Source organism: Hypomesus nipponensis, chromosome 13 (genome assembly GCF_054491055.1).
Source record: "Hypomesus nipponensis isolate SF chromosome 13, ASM5449105v1, whole genome shotgun sequence".
NCBI classification, from domain to species: domain Eukaryota; kingdom Metazoa; phylum Chordata; class Actinopteri; order Osmeriformes; family Osmeridae; genus Hypomesus; species Hypomesus nipponensis.
In genome coordinates this window covers 16,569,940-16,586,862 of record NC_140373.1, presented here as the reverse complement: position 1 = coordinate 16,586,862, position 16,923 = coordinate 16,569,940, and the positions used below count along the sequence as shown (strand labels likewise).

At 44.6% G+C, this 16,923-nt stretch overlaps 1 protein-coding gene across 1 annotated transcript in view; it reads left to right on the top strand.

The window, feature by feature from the left end:
• The first annotated feature begins 717 nt into the window (after positions 1–717).
• The window catches only part of adam12a (ADAM metallopeptidase domain 12a), an 89,917-nt gene continuing 73,711 nt past the window's right edge, over positions 718–16,923 (top strand). Inside the window, exon 1 of the mRNA XM_084670822.1 lies at positions 718–1,176. Within this exon, the coding sequence (XP_084526948.1) occupies positions 1,071–1,176 (106 nt within the window). The 5' untranslated portion in view covers positions 718–1,070. The remainder of the gene's footprint in view (positions 1,177–16,923) is intronic.

Genomic DNA, 16,923 nt, shown 5'->3' with positions numbered 1-16,923 from the left:
CTGCTTCAAACAGCAAAGGTTCACAGTTTCAATCATATCCCCTATTGGAACTCAGAAAGGCTGTCAGCACACATGATAGCAAAGACTGTGCCTTATTCATCTTTAATGCTGACGTTGATGAGCTTGGGGATATCAAGGAGTCAGAACAGAACCATTCTGCTTCTTCTCTGCCCTTTAGCCCACTGTGCTGCCAGTTTCAAACTCAGAGTGTGGTGTTGGACATGTGAAGGTCCTTCTGTTGGGACACTGGAAACTCTTTGTACTACTTTGATTCTCTCCAGCAGGATCAAGTCTGCTTTCCCTTCCGAAATAGTTAACCATGTGGTGCATTGCGCACTGTAGACATTCATCCAGAAAAGCCATACTATCTGAACAAACCATGCCCATTATGACCACAAACCATTCACTGGTTTGCATGCAATATATCCTCCAATGATTTAGCCTTAAACTGGCAAATATGTCCCAGGTTTGAATCAACAAATATTTGATGGAAGTAAAATAGTAATTATAACACCAAACTCTTAAGAGATTACTTTCAAATACCTTATATTGTAACTGAATAAAACAGGCCTCTGTCATCTCTCCTGCTGGAAGAGAGGTTATGGCAGACATGCATTATTCAAATCCTATTTACTTTACAATGTGGGCAGTTTCTCTTGCTGCAGTGAAGCAGGCATAGGAAGGTGGATTGGCGGCGTTAGGACCTTGAGGAATGCTTCCCCGACGCACATGGTCACTCGCAGAAAATAATATTTCTTTTCGTCCGTAATTGCTTTGAAACCGATGTATTGTCAGTGACGACTACACTTCCTATAGTGTCTTTCGTTTTTCTCATAGTTCGCCCATTTCTTGCATTTTTACAATTGAATCGCCGCTCTTTTCATTATTGAATGGGAAGTCCATAAGTAGAGTTGGAAAGGAGTAGCATGCTCTGAGGATTTCAACGGTCTTACACGCTCATATTTCAGGAAGTCATTTGGGTCTTTCACATCAGCTGTTCAATTGGAACTATATTATGGTTGTGCTGCCGTGATACATTTGGATCGTCTGTTCATCCCTCGCCGGGCAACATGAACAACCGGTGCTGGAGTTTGAAGTTTGCGTTTTTGACAGCACTTCACGTTTTATCAATACCAGAATGCGCCGGTGATGTTATTCGCTCCAAGTCCACTGAAGGTAAGAGTTAAAACACAGATTATGAATTTGTTTAGAAAATAAACAACGTCTTCCTTCATTGTTTGATTCATTAAGGAAATTATTTATTGTTGCCTGATTGACATGCATTCTCAGTCAAATGAAATATCATGTGAAATATCATATCATGGTAGTTGGGAGGTGGTGGAATATCCCAGAATTCATTGTTCAGGTCATTTACATTTTTTTGTTGCCATCTTCCTTTTATTTTCTTCTTGGGAAAATACAATGTCTTAAACATCTTACGATGTTGTACGTTTAAACACCTTATACTTTTATCATCCCATAGCTCTTCAGACAATTTGGGGTGATTAGAGTTAGCTCTGTAGGCTGCAGTTGGCTGTGAGCATTTACCGCAAGACTACTTAAAGATGACTCCAAGACATGATTGTCTGTCTTAGAGGTGGTGCAGACCCATCAATGTAGGTACCTTAAGTGAACAAAGCAAAGGGGTGCCTTGCAAGTGACTTAATCTCTGTTTAACACTCAGCCACCACAGTCATGTCTGTCACACAATTCCAGAGAATGTGTCAGGGCTCAAACAAATTTACCAGAGACATAAAAAGAGCTTGAGTGGTAATGATACCTCACCTATTCATCATCAGTTCATTAGGAGGAAAAGACAGCCCCCCCCCCCCTCCCCACCCCTCTAACATCATCAAGGCTATTGTGAGAAACTGGGCTTCGCAGAGATAGGAAGTAGTTACCTAGGTTGGGGGTCATTAGTGAGTGATTGAGAACGATGCCCTTGGGAAAACCTGGTGTGAACAGGTGCTTATAAACACCCATACGAGACTAAATTAAAACCATCTGATGTAGCACTTAGAACACAGCTTGATGTCTTGACTCCACGTAAAAAGAAAATTGAGTGGAAATCATTAGTGCTCCCTTTTATGAGCTGCAGACAATACCTCTATTTCCACCACTGATCGCTGTCAGACATTTCAAGGTGGTGTAGATTTAGAAGCCTGAAACCACGCCATGTCATGTTTGCATGCATTTTTTATGCACGGTCTTCACCAAGCTTTAATGTATTTTTATGCATGTTTTTGTCCTAGCTGGAATCACTTGTTGTGAGTGATTTCATCTGATGGCTGACACACTTAGTGTGGGGCTGGATCTGCAAGCCAGCTGCGCTGTTTCAGCCAGAGCTTTTCCGCCTGGAGCCCTCAGGAGAAACCATCCGGTTCCTGCTGCCTGAAACAAACGCTGAAGAAATAAATTACAATTTATCAAATACATTTTGGGACTGTAGTATTGCTACAATAACTGTGTCATCCCTATGAAAGAGTGTTTGTTGCTTTGCTGGCGACTTTCCCCCCCATTACGTATCTGTTAAATTGATGGTGACATTCAGGGCCTGTTTCAGACTGCAGATTGATACGTGAGACCAAGGCCGGACTGATATTTGAGATGAGGGTGGATTATCTCACCAGACAGTTGCTGCTCCATTTTGTGATATTAATACTATACGAGAGAACAGAATTGCTGGCTAGCAGTTGTGCTGACTGACCCCCTCCCTACATGTGTTGCACTTATTTCTCTGGAGCTGCCTTGGACTTATTTGACCCTAACCCCCTCCCTACTTTAACAGGCTATCTGAAACCTAATGCTTTCTCTGGTTTTGCTCATCACACTCTCAAATCCAGACAGGTCAGAGGTCTGTTCAACACAGACCTCCCTTTCGGGCCTCCTCCCTTCGGCCGGTTCAGACGAGGCTGAACATAATCTACAGTTAAAGTCTGTCTCAACTTTATCTTTGGTCAGTGTCAGTCCAGATCTGGATTACCTCAACCTCTACGACATGGCAAGCCTTCAGCACATTCTTGATGTGCAAGAGAGAGACGACTGTTTTCTAGAGAGCCAGAGCAAGCTCCTCAGAGGCTGCGTCTGACAGAACTAGCCCCCCCCCCCTGACTAGGCAGTCCGTAAGGAAGTGTACATCAGGATTTATCAATGGATAGGAAATGTGGATCATTCAGTAATTCTAGGAAATAAAAACTGTTCCAGTCTGATTGGTGTAGTTCACCTACCGAGGGGAACCTTTCTAAACTGAATTCCGTTCATTGCATGCCCTGGTGTGTGAGCCTTTGGGTCTGTAACCCTTGGATGGAAAATACCATACAGATCAATGTCATGGTAGGGGGGGTGCACATCTGAAGCAGTTCTGCTTCAAACCTCAACATCAAAACCTGGGATGAGCTTTTGAGGAAGACTGAGAGGAGAGAGGCAGGGAGAATGAGAGGCAGGGAGAATGCAGGGTACAGCAGAAGTGGAGAGGTGGAGATCTCGTCTCGTCCAGGATTTCAGATATAACAATTTTGTTCACACACTTTGGAATGGATTTTAGGTTTGCAATATGGACAGAGAGCTGCTTCGAACAGAAGAGACTGTGGTGAAACTGATATTTTCTAAACACCACCAAGACTGAAGTGGTGACGTGGTCACCACAACCACTACCATAGATGTACTGTACAGAAAAATATGGGGTGTATGATGGTGCACCCCTCCCCCTATGCTTTCTAGTAAAGCCGGAGGTTTTTCACTTTGAGTGTGTGCCAGACATGTGCTTCCATGATGGAGGGACGTCATAGAGGCCTGCCTGTACAGTACATCAAATCCATCATCAGGGCCAGATTAGCCGGGCTGTCCCACAAGTGGTTCTTCCAGAAGCTCACCGACGCTGACCTTTTGTGGCGAGCCAACCTGGTGTTCTGAGGGAGCAGGCAGGGCACCCGCAGAGGGGAGTGGGGGAATGGAAAAGTAACCCATCACGAGTGATGCTCTGTAAGGCCTCACTTCTCGGAATCAGCCATGACCCCCTGCAGAGTCAAGGGAAATTAATATGGCAGGACTATGAATTTTCCATACCTAACTATTCTGTTGACATCATGCTAGTGTTACAGTAAATTAATTAAATAAGTTGTTGGTGGTAGGTGACTGTGCCTGTGTGAAAGAAATATTAGATATTAATGTGTATTGACCAGTAGAGGGAGCATTGCACTCCAATCTATGCTTGCATGTGGGCTTGTCATTCGGACCCCAAAATCTGTCCCTCTGCAAACCCTCACATAAATCTACAACTAATAAAACCCAGAACAATCCACGGCTACTTTTGACACTGCCAGAGGACACTGTGGGTTATGTGTGGTTACTATGATGTCACTACAGTCTGACCGTTTTATGCACCGACCACCAAGCTGTTGACACAGTGTCCCCTAACTGGCTGATGTATTTACCATGGAGGGAGGCCAGAATTAACAGACACTTTTCACCTTCTCTGTGTAATTACTGCCACCCCTTGACCCGAGCACCCAAACCCTCTAGGAAACTGTGGAGAAGCAGAGCGTTTTGTTTTCTCCAGTTTGGACAGTTATTAGCAATTTTTACAACATTATTCAGCCATTTGGTGTATCTTAAACTGAATATCATTCGACTCCCTAATAGGATTTCTCTAGAATTAGCATGTTACCACTCTGTTGGAGGACAAAGGGGTTTCGTGATGTGCATGCCCGCCACCAGCAAACACTAGAAGATTGGCCAGGATAAGCCCCACCAGACCTCTAACCAGATTCCTCTCATTAAATAGTTGGATATTGTTGCAGTCGGAAACACTAATCCAGATTTGACTGGATCACAAGGATTTAATCATGGTTTTGACTGAAGCCCCCCCCCCCCCCCACACTTTCCTCCTCTCCTGGATGAGAAATTGTCTGTTCTACATAATTAGCTGCAAATTCTTTTGTATTTGATTACATTGTGCATTGAAGATTTAGCACTTTCTAATGAGGAAATGTGCACTTCCCAATGCATACATTTCTTTTTTTCCAAAAGAATGAATAGTTTGAAACAGTTTCCAAATTCATACTTGACTCAGTTGCATTTTCATTGATTGAATCTGCATGTTTTCATTTCAAAACACTTCTTGTCCAAGGTCTACCCATGAACTTTACGCTTGTATTCTCCTTCCATCCAACAACACTGTAATCCCATCCCACAATTGGACGGTTCTCTCTCTCTCTCTCTCTCTCTCACACACACACAATTGTTTTCACGCCGTCTTGAAAGATTATTTTTCTTTCCCCTCGCCAAAGGCGTTGTTCTTCATTCTTTAAACAGATGCTTTTTTCCCCCAGAATGGAAAGTTGCATGAAAAGGGGCTTTGGAAATTGAGTAAGTCAAAGTGTGAGCTTGTGGTGCCAGTCAAGCATCGCAGATGTGAGGCTAAACACTTGGAGGCACCTTCACCTGGAGTGTGTGTAAGTGGAGGGGTCAGGCTTACAAATGTGTCCTGTCCCACAGTACCCCCCCCCCCCCCCCTCCATCCCCCCCAGTGGTGGAGGAAGTAAGTTTAGTACTTAAGTAAAAGTACAAGTACCCAAAGTAAAAGTACTACATCAACAATCCTACTTAAGTAAAACATACTTACTTTTAAATGTACTTAAAAGTAAAAGTACTCACCCAATGGGTTTTTTCTCGATGTCTAGGCTGTGCCATTTTGATAAAGAATGCAGATATGCAGACTGGTAATACTTATGCCTCTACAGCAGTGGCGGCCCCTGGTCTTTCAAATGGGGGAAGCTCATTTTCGGCCTACATCATATACATTTGCCATTTATTTTGCTAGTTCACTAGGTAGTTCACCCCTTCAACACTAGTCTAGCCTAGGCTACAAGGCCGGATAACCATTAGGGCAACTGGGCACTTGCTCAGGGCACAGAAAATTGTTAATCCGGCCCTGCTAAACTACTGTATGAATGAATGAACGAACGATCTAACTTAACAATATTAAACTTGAAGGGAATGTGGAAATTAAGTTAAACTGAAACAAGTAGGCCTAATGTGGTGTATAATTGTATGAAATGTATGATAAAAAATTGGCTAGCAATTTCGCCAAGCAAATACAAAGAAAAAAGTGGTCGCAGTTTGTCTTTCAACGAGTTGCAAAATCCGCGATGGGACTGAGCTTGAATATCTTCTGTGACTTTTTATAGTACAAAATCACTGTCAATCAAAACAAGATGCAGTCTTTCGACAGACCCTCCAATCATCACTGGGAAGCCCAGCGTCCAGGCCAGCCCACTCCATTCAAACCCAGAGACGCTGAGCGTCCAGGGCGGGACATAATCGCAGCATTTATCCAATGACCGAATAGTTTCGAAGCACTGAAAGAAACTGTTCGAAACAGCCCCATTGGAGTCCATGGAAACTGAGATTAAACAGGGAAATGCACTGTGGCGCTACGGGAATGTATGAGAAGGAAATCAGTCAGTCGACCTGCTAATATATTTTGCTGATTCTGAACAAACTCGTCTTCGATATGAACGTGTTCTAACGTATTTAAAATATAGTAAGTAAATATTTGACCATGAATTTTTTGAAAGGTTAGGGTAAACTGAGATTCCCTTGCAGTCTTAAAGAAATCGCCACTGCTCTACAGATGTCACTACTATTAACAACATGTGTTGGAAAGGTTGGTGTACTTACTCTCTGTAATACTGTTCACACTCTCATTTACAATTCTGCGGATGACAAGTTATCTACCAGGGATTATCTGCAAAGTTAATACCATTAAGCCAAACCAATAAAGACCACATGTTGTAACTTTAAATCTTTTATTTAATTGTAAACGTTTAAAAAAATTGAAACATGCATTTCGCCAGATAATGGTATAATATAATGTCAGTAACTGAATAAAAAATATGTCAGTAACTGAATATTTTTTATTATTATATATATATACATACATACATACATACATACATACATACATACATACATACATACATACATACATACATACATACATACATACAGTAGGCTACTTCCAGCCAAAACTATCACATACAAGCAAAGCCCACAGCTAGCAGCAGCGTTCGTTCCGGTAATATATGGCAAACAACACTGCAAAAGAAGCAAGCAGCTGACTGGGTTCAACAAGATAGAAACTGAATTGTTCAATATTAGGGGCAATCTGTGGTTGCAGTATATGTATATGAAGTATGTTTGACTGATTTGAATATTATGGAGCAGGATATCGTAGTAGGCAATGAGACAACATGTCTTTAATGTATTTCATATTCCTGAATAAGTCTAATTTTGTGGATGTTTATTATACAGCAGTATAGTTTGTGAGTGAATAAAACTCCCTCACAATTTTAGTTGTGTTCCATTTGAACTAGTTATATGGACATTATCATCCAGTTAGGCCTATCTGAAGTTAAGTACACCCTTTTAATGTTATTTACACCCCAAAAATATTTATTGGGGTAATATTTTAACAGATTAAATAGATTGAATAATTTTGCAATTAATCACATGAAATAATGCGATTAACCACGATTAAATATTTTAATCGCTTGACAGCTCTAATATATAGATATATATTATTTATATATATATATATATATATATATATATATAATATATATCAATATTCAAAAGTCAGGGACATTACTTTGCATAGCAAGAACTCCGCTTAAATTGACATGCTTCTTTACATTTTAAGGCGAATTCTTGAAGGCTAACAACTTTTTTTGAGGGGGACAAGAAGCGCATTGAAACCTCCTCGAGTCACTTGGGGCCTTTGAACTAGAACATGTCTTTTAAATAGGGCCAAGGGTGGCCTTTAAATAGGGTGGCTCAGTCGAGGCTGACTCTGGATCCATGTTGAATAGGCAGTTAGTCAGGCTGTCAGTTGAATGTTTAGGCAAAACTGGCAAGGCTACCGCTAAGGAGATGGGTATGGCTGCAGCCTGCAGCCTCCCATCTCATGCCCTCCCGTCTCATGCCCATGCTGTCCAACGGTAAATTCAGAGTCAAAAATACGAAATCGCGAATTATTTTACGGATGGAGTTAAAGGTAAGTTTGTGAGCACGTTTGTTGCAATAAATTGAAAAACTTGAAATTGAATTTTTTTTATCCATATAGTTTGCTGATTTCTGGATGTTATTGTTCTGTCCCTGATGTTAACGTATATTTGATTAAACCTGCAATGATTTTCATTTAGAACTGCATCAGCGTTTTATGTTGACAATTGTAACAAATATTATGTAACGTTACCTAGAGAACTTTATGGTTGCAGACTTTTTCTTTTTGTGATTTTCCTTAAGGTACACATCAGTGTCTTTAAAAAAAAAACAACACACCACAGGTGACAAAATGTGCGTTGTGCTGTACTGACCATTATTCTCCCCCAACCATCGTGGTTGTGCCTAACCTCGACCTCTGTGCTCTTACTTGACTCTGCTTGCTGACCTTAACCTCTTTCCTCTGCTACGACTCCTAGCCTTAAACTAATCCTAACCTCAACTGACGTTGTGACGCCGAAACACCGGGCCTCCCAGGCTGCAGCCGTAGAATGGATTTTTGTTTTTTAGTCTAGCAAAAAAAAAACACGTACACCAAAGTAGTTCAGTCAAGACAATCACGTATTAGATTTGAGCATTTATTGTTACATGACATGGACATGTAGATTAACTTTGGCGGAGTGGATGATCTAAGGGAAGCACTCCCTGCCTCCTCGATGCAACACATACATACATGACATATGAGGCAGGGAGCAATAGAGATATAATCCCCCTGTTGGACAGATACAGACAGCATGGGGGAGAAGGGGACGGTGGAGGGTGGCAGCAGCACTGATCATACAACGACCGGGGTGAGTGTGTGCATATCCGCGCGTCTTTTAAAGACGCCTTATCGGATGTGGCCCAATGGATATGCGCTGCTACATGGGTGTGGTAGTGGGTGGAGTAAGGAAGGTGGAGTAAGACGCCTTACGTCCCCTATAACTGGCTGACGCGCGCTGCCCGATTGCCCTGCCAGAACTAGCTGCGCTTATTTCAGTCAAGACAATCACGTATAAGATTTGAGCATTTATTGTTACATGACATGGACATGTAGATTAACTTTGGCGGAGTGGATGATCTAAGGGAAGCACTCCCTGCCTCCTCGATGCAACACATACATACATGACATATGAGGCAGGGAGCAATAGAGATATAATCCCCCAACACACGCCACCACTCCGCCATGCAGACTATGTGTAGAGCGGAGCGCCGCTGCTCCTGAGCCACAGGAGGACCCCCTTACATCCCACTACGTACGTACTAGTGGCGAAAACAAGCGTTTTCTGGATGCGGGGGTCATGCTAGCATTAACGATGACTAAGACTATGTGTGCATATCCATCGTGTTACATACCATCTGATGTGCGGTTTACCGAGCCGTCCCACGCGCACATCCCGTCCAGACCCAGTGCTGGACGGAAGGTGAACCCGCGACAAGCCAAATACACCGACCATCTCCCCGGTACCCTTCTAATCCGACATCGGGCAGATAGCTACCTCCAGAGAGCTGCCCCTCTTTGCGCCCGTCAGCGAACTCATCAGGATGTACACAAAGGCAGCATGTACGCCGGAACACGAAGATATGCTTATCTAGTGAGAATAACTAGTGTCAGCAGAGCACCTGCCGTTCCCTGGCCGGTATCCAGGGTGTCTCCGCAGATATCTTGACTCGGACGCTGGATTCTGATCGATTGCTACCGAATCAGAGCACGTCTGCGGATCACCAGTGCTGAGACAAGATCTACGGAGACATTCTACAATGCTTGTGATCCGGTAACCTCTCATCCATACAGGGCAGAGTTACAGCTGTCTCTAGAGACCCATTCCTCTAGCGCCCGTCGGCAACCCCAAAGATGTACGCGAGGCGCATGGTGTACCATCAATGTCCCTATGTGAGAATGAGAAACAAATGTGTCGGCAGAGCACCCGCCGTTCCCTGGAGTCCAGGGCATCTCCAGAGATATCTCGATTCAGACTATGGATTCTGATTGATAGCTACCAGATCAGAGCACGTCTGCGGATCACCACGCCTAAACCGAGATCTAAAGAGATATTCTACTGTTATGGGTTAACAAGCCGACCCAGCCACCATCTGTAATGCAGGCTTGTGTATTGACACACAGCAATTAGTCCTTTGACCACATGGCCGCAAGCTTGTTCACGTCAAGCTCATAGATCTCTGGACTCTAACGATGTCCAGGGCATTGGGGCGTACATGGTGCTCGTAAGCCGAGGACGACCAGTCCCCATCATTCCAGCGTGGCTAGGCACTTGAAGATGCCCAGGTGGCAGCCCCAATCCGGAAGCTTTGCGATGTATACCAATCCTGGGACAGCCCACAGCGAATCGTTGAGCAAACCAGGATTTCGTCATGGCCTTGCCGGCATTGGTGACAACAGGGACTCGGAAGGCGGGACTCGGAAGGCGTCACCCCGGGCGACACGGCGTGACATAGGAGAGTGGACAAAACGCAGTTAGATCGAGAAATCACAATAGAGGCACCTTGCAAAGTATCAGGTTGGAATGTTCAGGACACTAAACGTTCACTGCACAATGGTGGTGAATTCCCCACACCGTGAAACATTAAAAGGTTGTGAAAACACTGACTCGAGTATTATCGCTGTATAGGCCCGAGTACCCTTGTTCAGTTGGACACCAGTAATTTGAAGAGCATAGCCCTTTGACAAGCAATGTCACAGAGGGCTCACATAAGTGGCCCTCAACCAACCTAACCCTCAGTGGCCTATGTGCAAGATGGGTAGATGATAGTAGACGTAATCTTGATCTGAATTCTGCTCTCTTGGCCCGTTCAGCAGCTTGCTGAGGGCTCCAAACACCTTAATTGAATACCCCGAACCCGTGTTTAACACGTCTGCGCTGTGCGCTCATTGCCTCTGCTTAGACCACAAAGTTGCATCCTTCATCCACCAATGTGGATTGAAAACCATCCTCATGTATTCGCCGGCAGACAAACATAGGCCTACATGTGCACCGCGCACGCACCCGGGCCTATGGTCTAGCACCGTCCGAGAAATGGCGGCATGCTTGCCTATCAGAACTCCTGAAATGAACAAGACAGTGCGCCACACCGTCTCTATAGCCTGAAAGACTGCGGTGCGCAATGAGATTCCCACACTCTGGTCCAAGTGAGCAGTCTGACTAGATTAATATGCACAGACCTCCTTATGATGTGGACCTTGCTTCGATATTACAACAGTAAACTTTTCCCTACGCAATAACAAGCATCACGATGGAATGCAATTCGTGTAAAGCCGTGAGATACGTCTCAAGAGCCAGGAAGCAGCCCCGTGGCCACAGGGCCTTGTCCGGAGAGCTCGATAACCCCCCAACCTAAAGAGGCAGCCGTGTCGGTACGAAAATCGAGGCGGAGGACGACTCCACGGAACCGTGATAGAAGAACTGACGCCGCGCCAAAGGCCGCACAGCCCACCCAGAACGTATATCCGACCGCACCAGTCGTGTACGCCATCACGAAAACTAGCACGCATTGAGAAGTCCAACAGACGGGACACGAACTCTGGGGCACGATGCATGCATAGAAGCGGTGCCCGAGCGGCCACCACGACGCAGAGGACACACTCCGAGGGTAACGACGCCCGCATTAAACACTATCAGGAAATGCAGAGAACCAAGGTGACGGGCCTACGGTCAACTCAAGGACAGAGAAATGTGCATGCAATCAGACGCGTCCGAACACCTAGAGGCAGCGCGGGTGGAGATCACGGAACATCCCGACAAATCGTCCAGCAGGTGCACGATGCCGACTGGTGCTCATTACCAGGATCCAACATGGAGCCACCGACAGTGTGTCGATGTGTGCGGGCCGCTGCGGCGGCCGATACCACCGAGAGTAGGCTACAGCTGCTGCCCACCGACGCCAATTAGGTGCCACTGAGAGGCATGCAGCAAAATGCGCGGACCACCGGTCGTTGACATGCAGGCAGCCTGAGAAAGCTGTCTACTTGAGATGTGAATGCCAGAGTTAAATCCAGTCCCTCAGAACAGACGACAAGAGGGACCGTTGCAATCGTTTGGCTTCTCGTAACTGATAACCTATGTACTTGCGGTGAATCTAAATATTGGCACTCAGAATAAAGCGTCTGCTAAATGACCAATGTAACGCAGTCACATTAACACTGATGGTGTCAGTCATCCCAACCTGCAGAGACCCATTTCCGGGTGGTGCTTCTCCCACCCGGAACTCCCGGGAGACGTGGAATGTAGGCCCTATGTATCGGAATTGCCTAAATATATTGAGTACTATTGGATTCAGACACCTAAAAAGATGGTTCGACTTAGTTTGTAAATTTAAATGTACAGTATATATGTTTTACCTCCCAAAAAATCCCAGAATTATACAAGGTATTTGCGTATTATTTTCAGCACTACCACTAGTAACACTAAATCAACACTTGGTCCAAGGGTTCTTCCCAAACTCAGGAAGGTGGGGTTAATCTCATTCAGTTTTTTAAATCAAATACAATTCAATATAGTAGTGCATTTGTACACGCGGTGGATTTAAATATTGGCTTCTCCCACCCGGAACTCCCGGGAGACGTGGAATGTCTGTATTGAAAGTTTCGAAGCATGTATGCAGATAGACGTACCTTCATGCGAGTACCCATCGACCCACTAGCCTATACTAGCCACAGGGTAGGGGCACTCTGACGGCCCATCACACGTCAATTACACCCGCAACGATTTGCATAGCCACACTCCGCACACTTAGATGCGTGAGTCCAATTATCCCCACGCTCCCACAGCATGAGTACGGTTGGGGCCCACAGCTTGCTAGCTTGTTCCTTCCGTCAAGTACCTAGCATGACACTCGTAGCTAGCAACGCTAGACGCTGGTGTTTACCGTTACGGCACCCTCTTGCCAGTACATGTTTTGCCACACCAGCGTAGTGCATAGAGCTAGATAACCGTATGTCTATTGGACGTTCATCTGAAATGTCCGAAGTCACACATCCGAGATGGTAGTCTACGCTGTGGGCCCACACACGACGACAGACAGATACTGTGACGCTACTCAACTGGTTAACCGATAATATAGGGATACCATATTTCACTTAAGGATGTATTTGACGTTTGAATTAATTTGGCTGCCCTAACATCTGCCCGGAGACAGCAGACGAAATTAGCGTCTCTGGCTGACTGCTCATTTACACTTTCTATTGATCAGTGCGCACCCCTGAAATAAAGAAATTACAATGAACAATATTGACAAGCTGTTACGTAAGCACCGGCTAATACATTCCCGAAATCCGAGTATTCCGTTTGCACAGCGTATACTAAGCCTACTGAATGCCATGGCAATCAAACAATACAATCGAGTTAAAGAACCGCAGATACACAAACCCTTTCATTCGGGTACGCCATTCCTGATTACCAGCCGGTGGTGTCCTAAGACACGGTACCACGTCATTCCTCCCCTACAGTCAATGCGAAATCGAAGGCCACGGGAGCGCCTCCGATGCAGTATGGGGGATCGGCGGATCCACCGCTGTCGTCGACCCCTCCTCCAGCGTGACAACCCGAGCATTCATTTCTGCCAGAGATCTCGACGTCCAGACGGGCCAACAGCACCGGGTCTTCCTCCCTGGACCAGAGCCTTCTCAGCGGGCACCGTTCGGGAAGAGAAGGAAGGAGAAAGAGCGGCCTTGCAGCACTCCACGAACGTGCAGTTCATCATGATACACTCAAGGAAAGAGACACGACCAAGACATAGTAGAGTCCAGGATGCGTTGACCCGCCAATCCTGGTAGTAGGCGATCTTTGAGCCGACGCGAGTTACGCCGGGCCTGGCTACCTGTATCGTCGCAACCGCCGTCGGGGCGGTTCTCAGAGGCTGCGAATCCAGGCGAATGCCTGAAACCTCCCGCAAACACCCCCAACAACAACAGGCCACCCCCGGATTGCAAGAGCCGGACACAGCAACACAGGCGAAAGCAACAACCGACAACGCAGGAATACAAACACATTGGCAGCAGCACTGATCATACAACGACCGGGGTGAGTGTGTGCATATCCGCGCGTCTTTTAAGGACGCCTTATCGGATGTGGCCCAATGGATATGCGCTGCTACATGGGTGTGGTAGTGGGTGGAGTAAGGAAGGTGGAGTAAGACGCCTTACGTCCCCTATAACTGGCTGACGCGCGCTGCCCGATTGCCCTGCCAGAACTAGCTGCGCTTATGAAGGAGAAATAGCGGACCAGACAAGCTTTTATTTTGAAAAGTCCAAGTCCTTGCGAAAGTATTGCCCCCCCCTTGAACTTTTTGACCTTTTGCCACATTTTAGGCTTCAAACATAAAGATATAAAAACAAGTGGGACACAATCATGAAGTGGAACGAAATTTATTGGATATTTCAAACTTTTTTAACAAATCAAAAACTGAAAAATTGGGCGTGCAAAAGTATTTGGCCCCCTTAACTTAATACTTTGTAGCTTTGCTGCGATTACAGCTGTAAGTCTGTTGTGCACATCGAGAGACTGACATTTTTGCCCATTCCTCCTTGCAAAACAGCTCAAGCTCAGTGAGGTTGGATGGAGAGTGTTTGTGAACAGCAGTTTACAGGTCTTTCCACAGATTCTTGATTGGATTCAGGTCTGGACTTTGACTTGGCCATTATAACACCTGGATATGTTTATTTGTGAACCATTCCATGGTAGATTTTGCTCTATGTTTTGGATCATTGTCTTGTTGGAAGACAAATCTCCGTCCCAGTCTCAGATCTTTTGCAGACTCGATCAGGTTTTCTTCCAGAATGGTCCTGTATTTGGCTCCATCCATCTTCCCATCAATTTTAACCATCTTCCCTGTCCCTGCTGAAGAAAAGCAGGCCCAAACCATGATGCTGCCACCACCATGTTTGACAATGGGGATGGTGTGTTCAGGGTGATGAGCTGTGTTGCTTTTACGCCAAACATAACGTTTTGCATTGTTGCCAAAAAGTTCGATTTTGGATTCATCTGACCAGAGCACCTTCTTCCACACGTTTGGTGTGTCTCCCAGGTGGCTTTTGGCAAACTTTAAATGACACTTTATGGATATCTTTAAGAAATGTCTTTCTTCTTGCCACTCTTCCATAAAGGCCAGATTTGTGCAGTATACGACTGATTGTTGTCCTATGGATAGAGTCTCCCACCTCAGTTGTAGATCTCTGCAGTTCATCCAGAGCGATCATGGGCCTCTTGGCTGCATCTCTGATCAGTCTTCTCCTTGTATGAGCTGAAAGTTTAGAGGGACGGCCGGGTCTTCGTAGATTTGCAGTGGTCTGATACAACTTCCATTTCAATATTATCACTTGCACAGTGCTCCTTGGGATGTTTGAAGCTTGGGAAATCTTTTTGTATCCAAATCCGGCTTTAAACTTCTCCACAACAGTATCTCGGACCTGCCTGGTGTGTTCCTTGTTCTTCATGATGCTCTCTGCGCTTTAAACGGACATCTGAGACTATCACACAGCAGGTGCATTTATACGGAGACTTGATTACACAGAGGTGGATTCTATTTATCATCATTAGTCATTTAGGTCAACATTGGATCATTCAGAGATCCTCACTGAACTTCTGGAGAGCTGCACTGAAAGTGAAGGGGCCAAATACTTTTGCACGCCCAATTTTTCAGTTTTTGATTTGTTAAAAAAGTTTGAAATATCCAATAAATTTCGTTCCACTTCATGATTGTGTCCCACTTGTTGTTGATTTTTTCACAAAAAAAATGTGTTTTATATCTTTATGTTTGAAGCCTGAAATGTGGCAAAAGGTCAAAAAGTTAAAGGGGGGCCAATACTTTTGCAAGGCACTGTAGAAGCATGAGGCTGTAGGCTGCAGCCCCCTCCCCTTCCTTCACGTGGCGTAAGGCCTCATCAAATGGGGATGAAAGGAGCAACATTCCATTTGTAGTGAAAAAGCAAAGACTGTTATGAATTCGTTATTTCACAGTTGCCTGTCAGGCAGGGAAATGTTTTAAGTTGTGGAAAGCAGACTCGGGGGTTTAATAAATCCTTAGAGTGTTGCTTTGTTTCACAGCGGCGGCTTGTGAGTGAGTGAACTGTGGGATGCGTCGTGGAGACACCAATCACTAAAGACTTACGACAGCTCTCAAATACTTCCTGTCATAACTCCTGAACAATTGAAACGGCATATAAAAATACACCATATATAAATATAGTTTACTTGTGTATAGAATATAGTATTTTATTAGGCTTAAGCATGTTTTGGCATGCTCACACTGACGACCCAAGTATTGATGCACATACTGTACACACACACTCAAACTGACTCTCCCAACTCCCATCCATACTATGTATTGACTTTATCAGTGTTGGTCAAGTTACTTGGAAATAGTAATTAATTAGTGATAACTTCTCCAAGAAAGTAATCCAGTTCCTTTACTGACTACTCATTTTCAAAAGTAATTAGTTGCTTTAATAATTGCTTTACTTAATTACTTTTCAAAAACATGATGCACAACCTGAATACGCTATAAAGCAATAGACCTTTCAGCCTAATTCTATTCTTTCTGCATATTCCATCATATAAAATTGAGTCAAATGAAACAGTCTCTTTTTCAAAACTTGTCTTATTAGTTTGAATCTTCTAACTTTATGCCTGTTTGCCCTGATTGGTTGATCTGCCCCTCTGGAGGAAGAGCCTAAATAAACGTTTGTTTGTTTGTTTTTTTGGGGGGGGCTGTATCAATACGATAAGCCCATCATTAGTAAAGTTAAATTAAATTGCAATATCATCCAGTTCTGTTTTAATTTATTTTGCCACCATAACGTCACCGTTGCCCCCCAGTCATATGAAATTAGGTTCGACTTCATGCAGCGCCGCAGCAGGCTGCAGG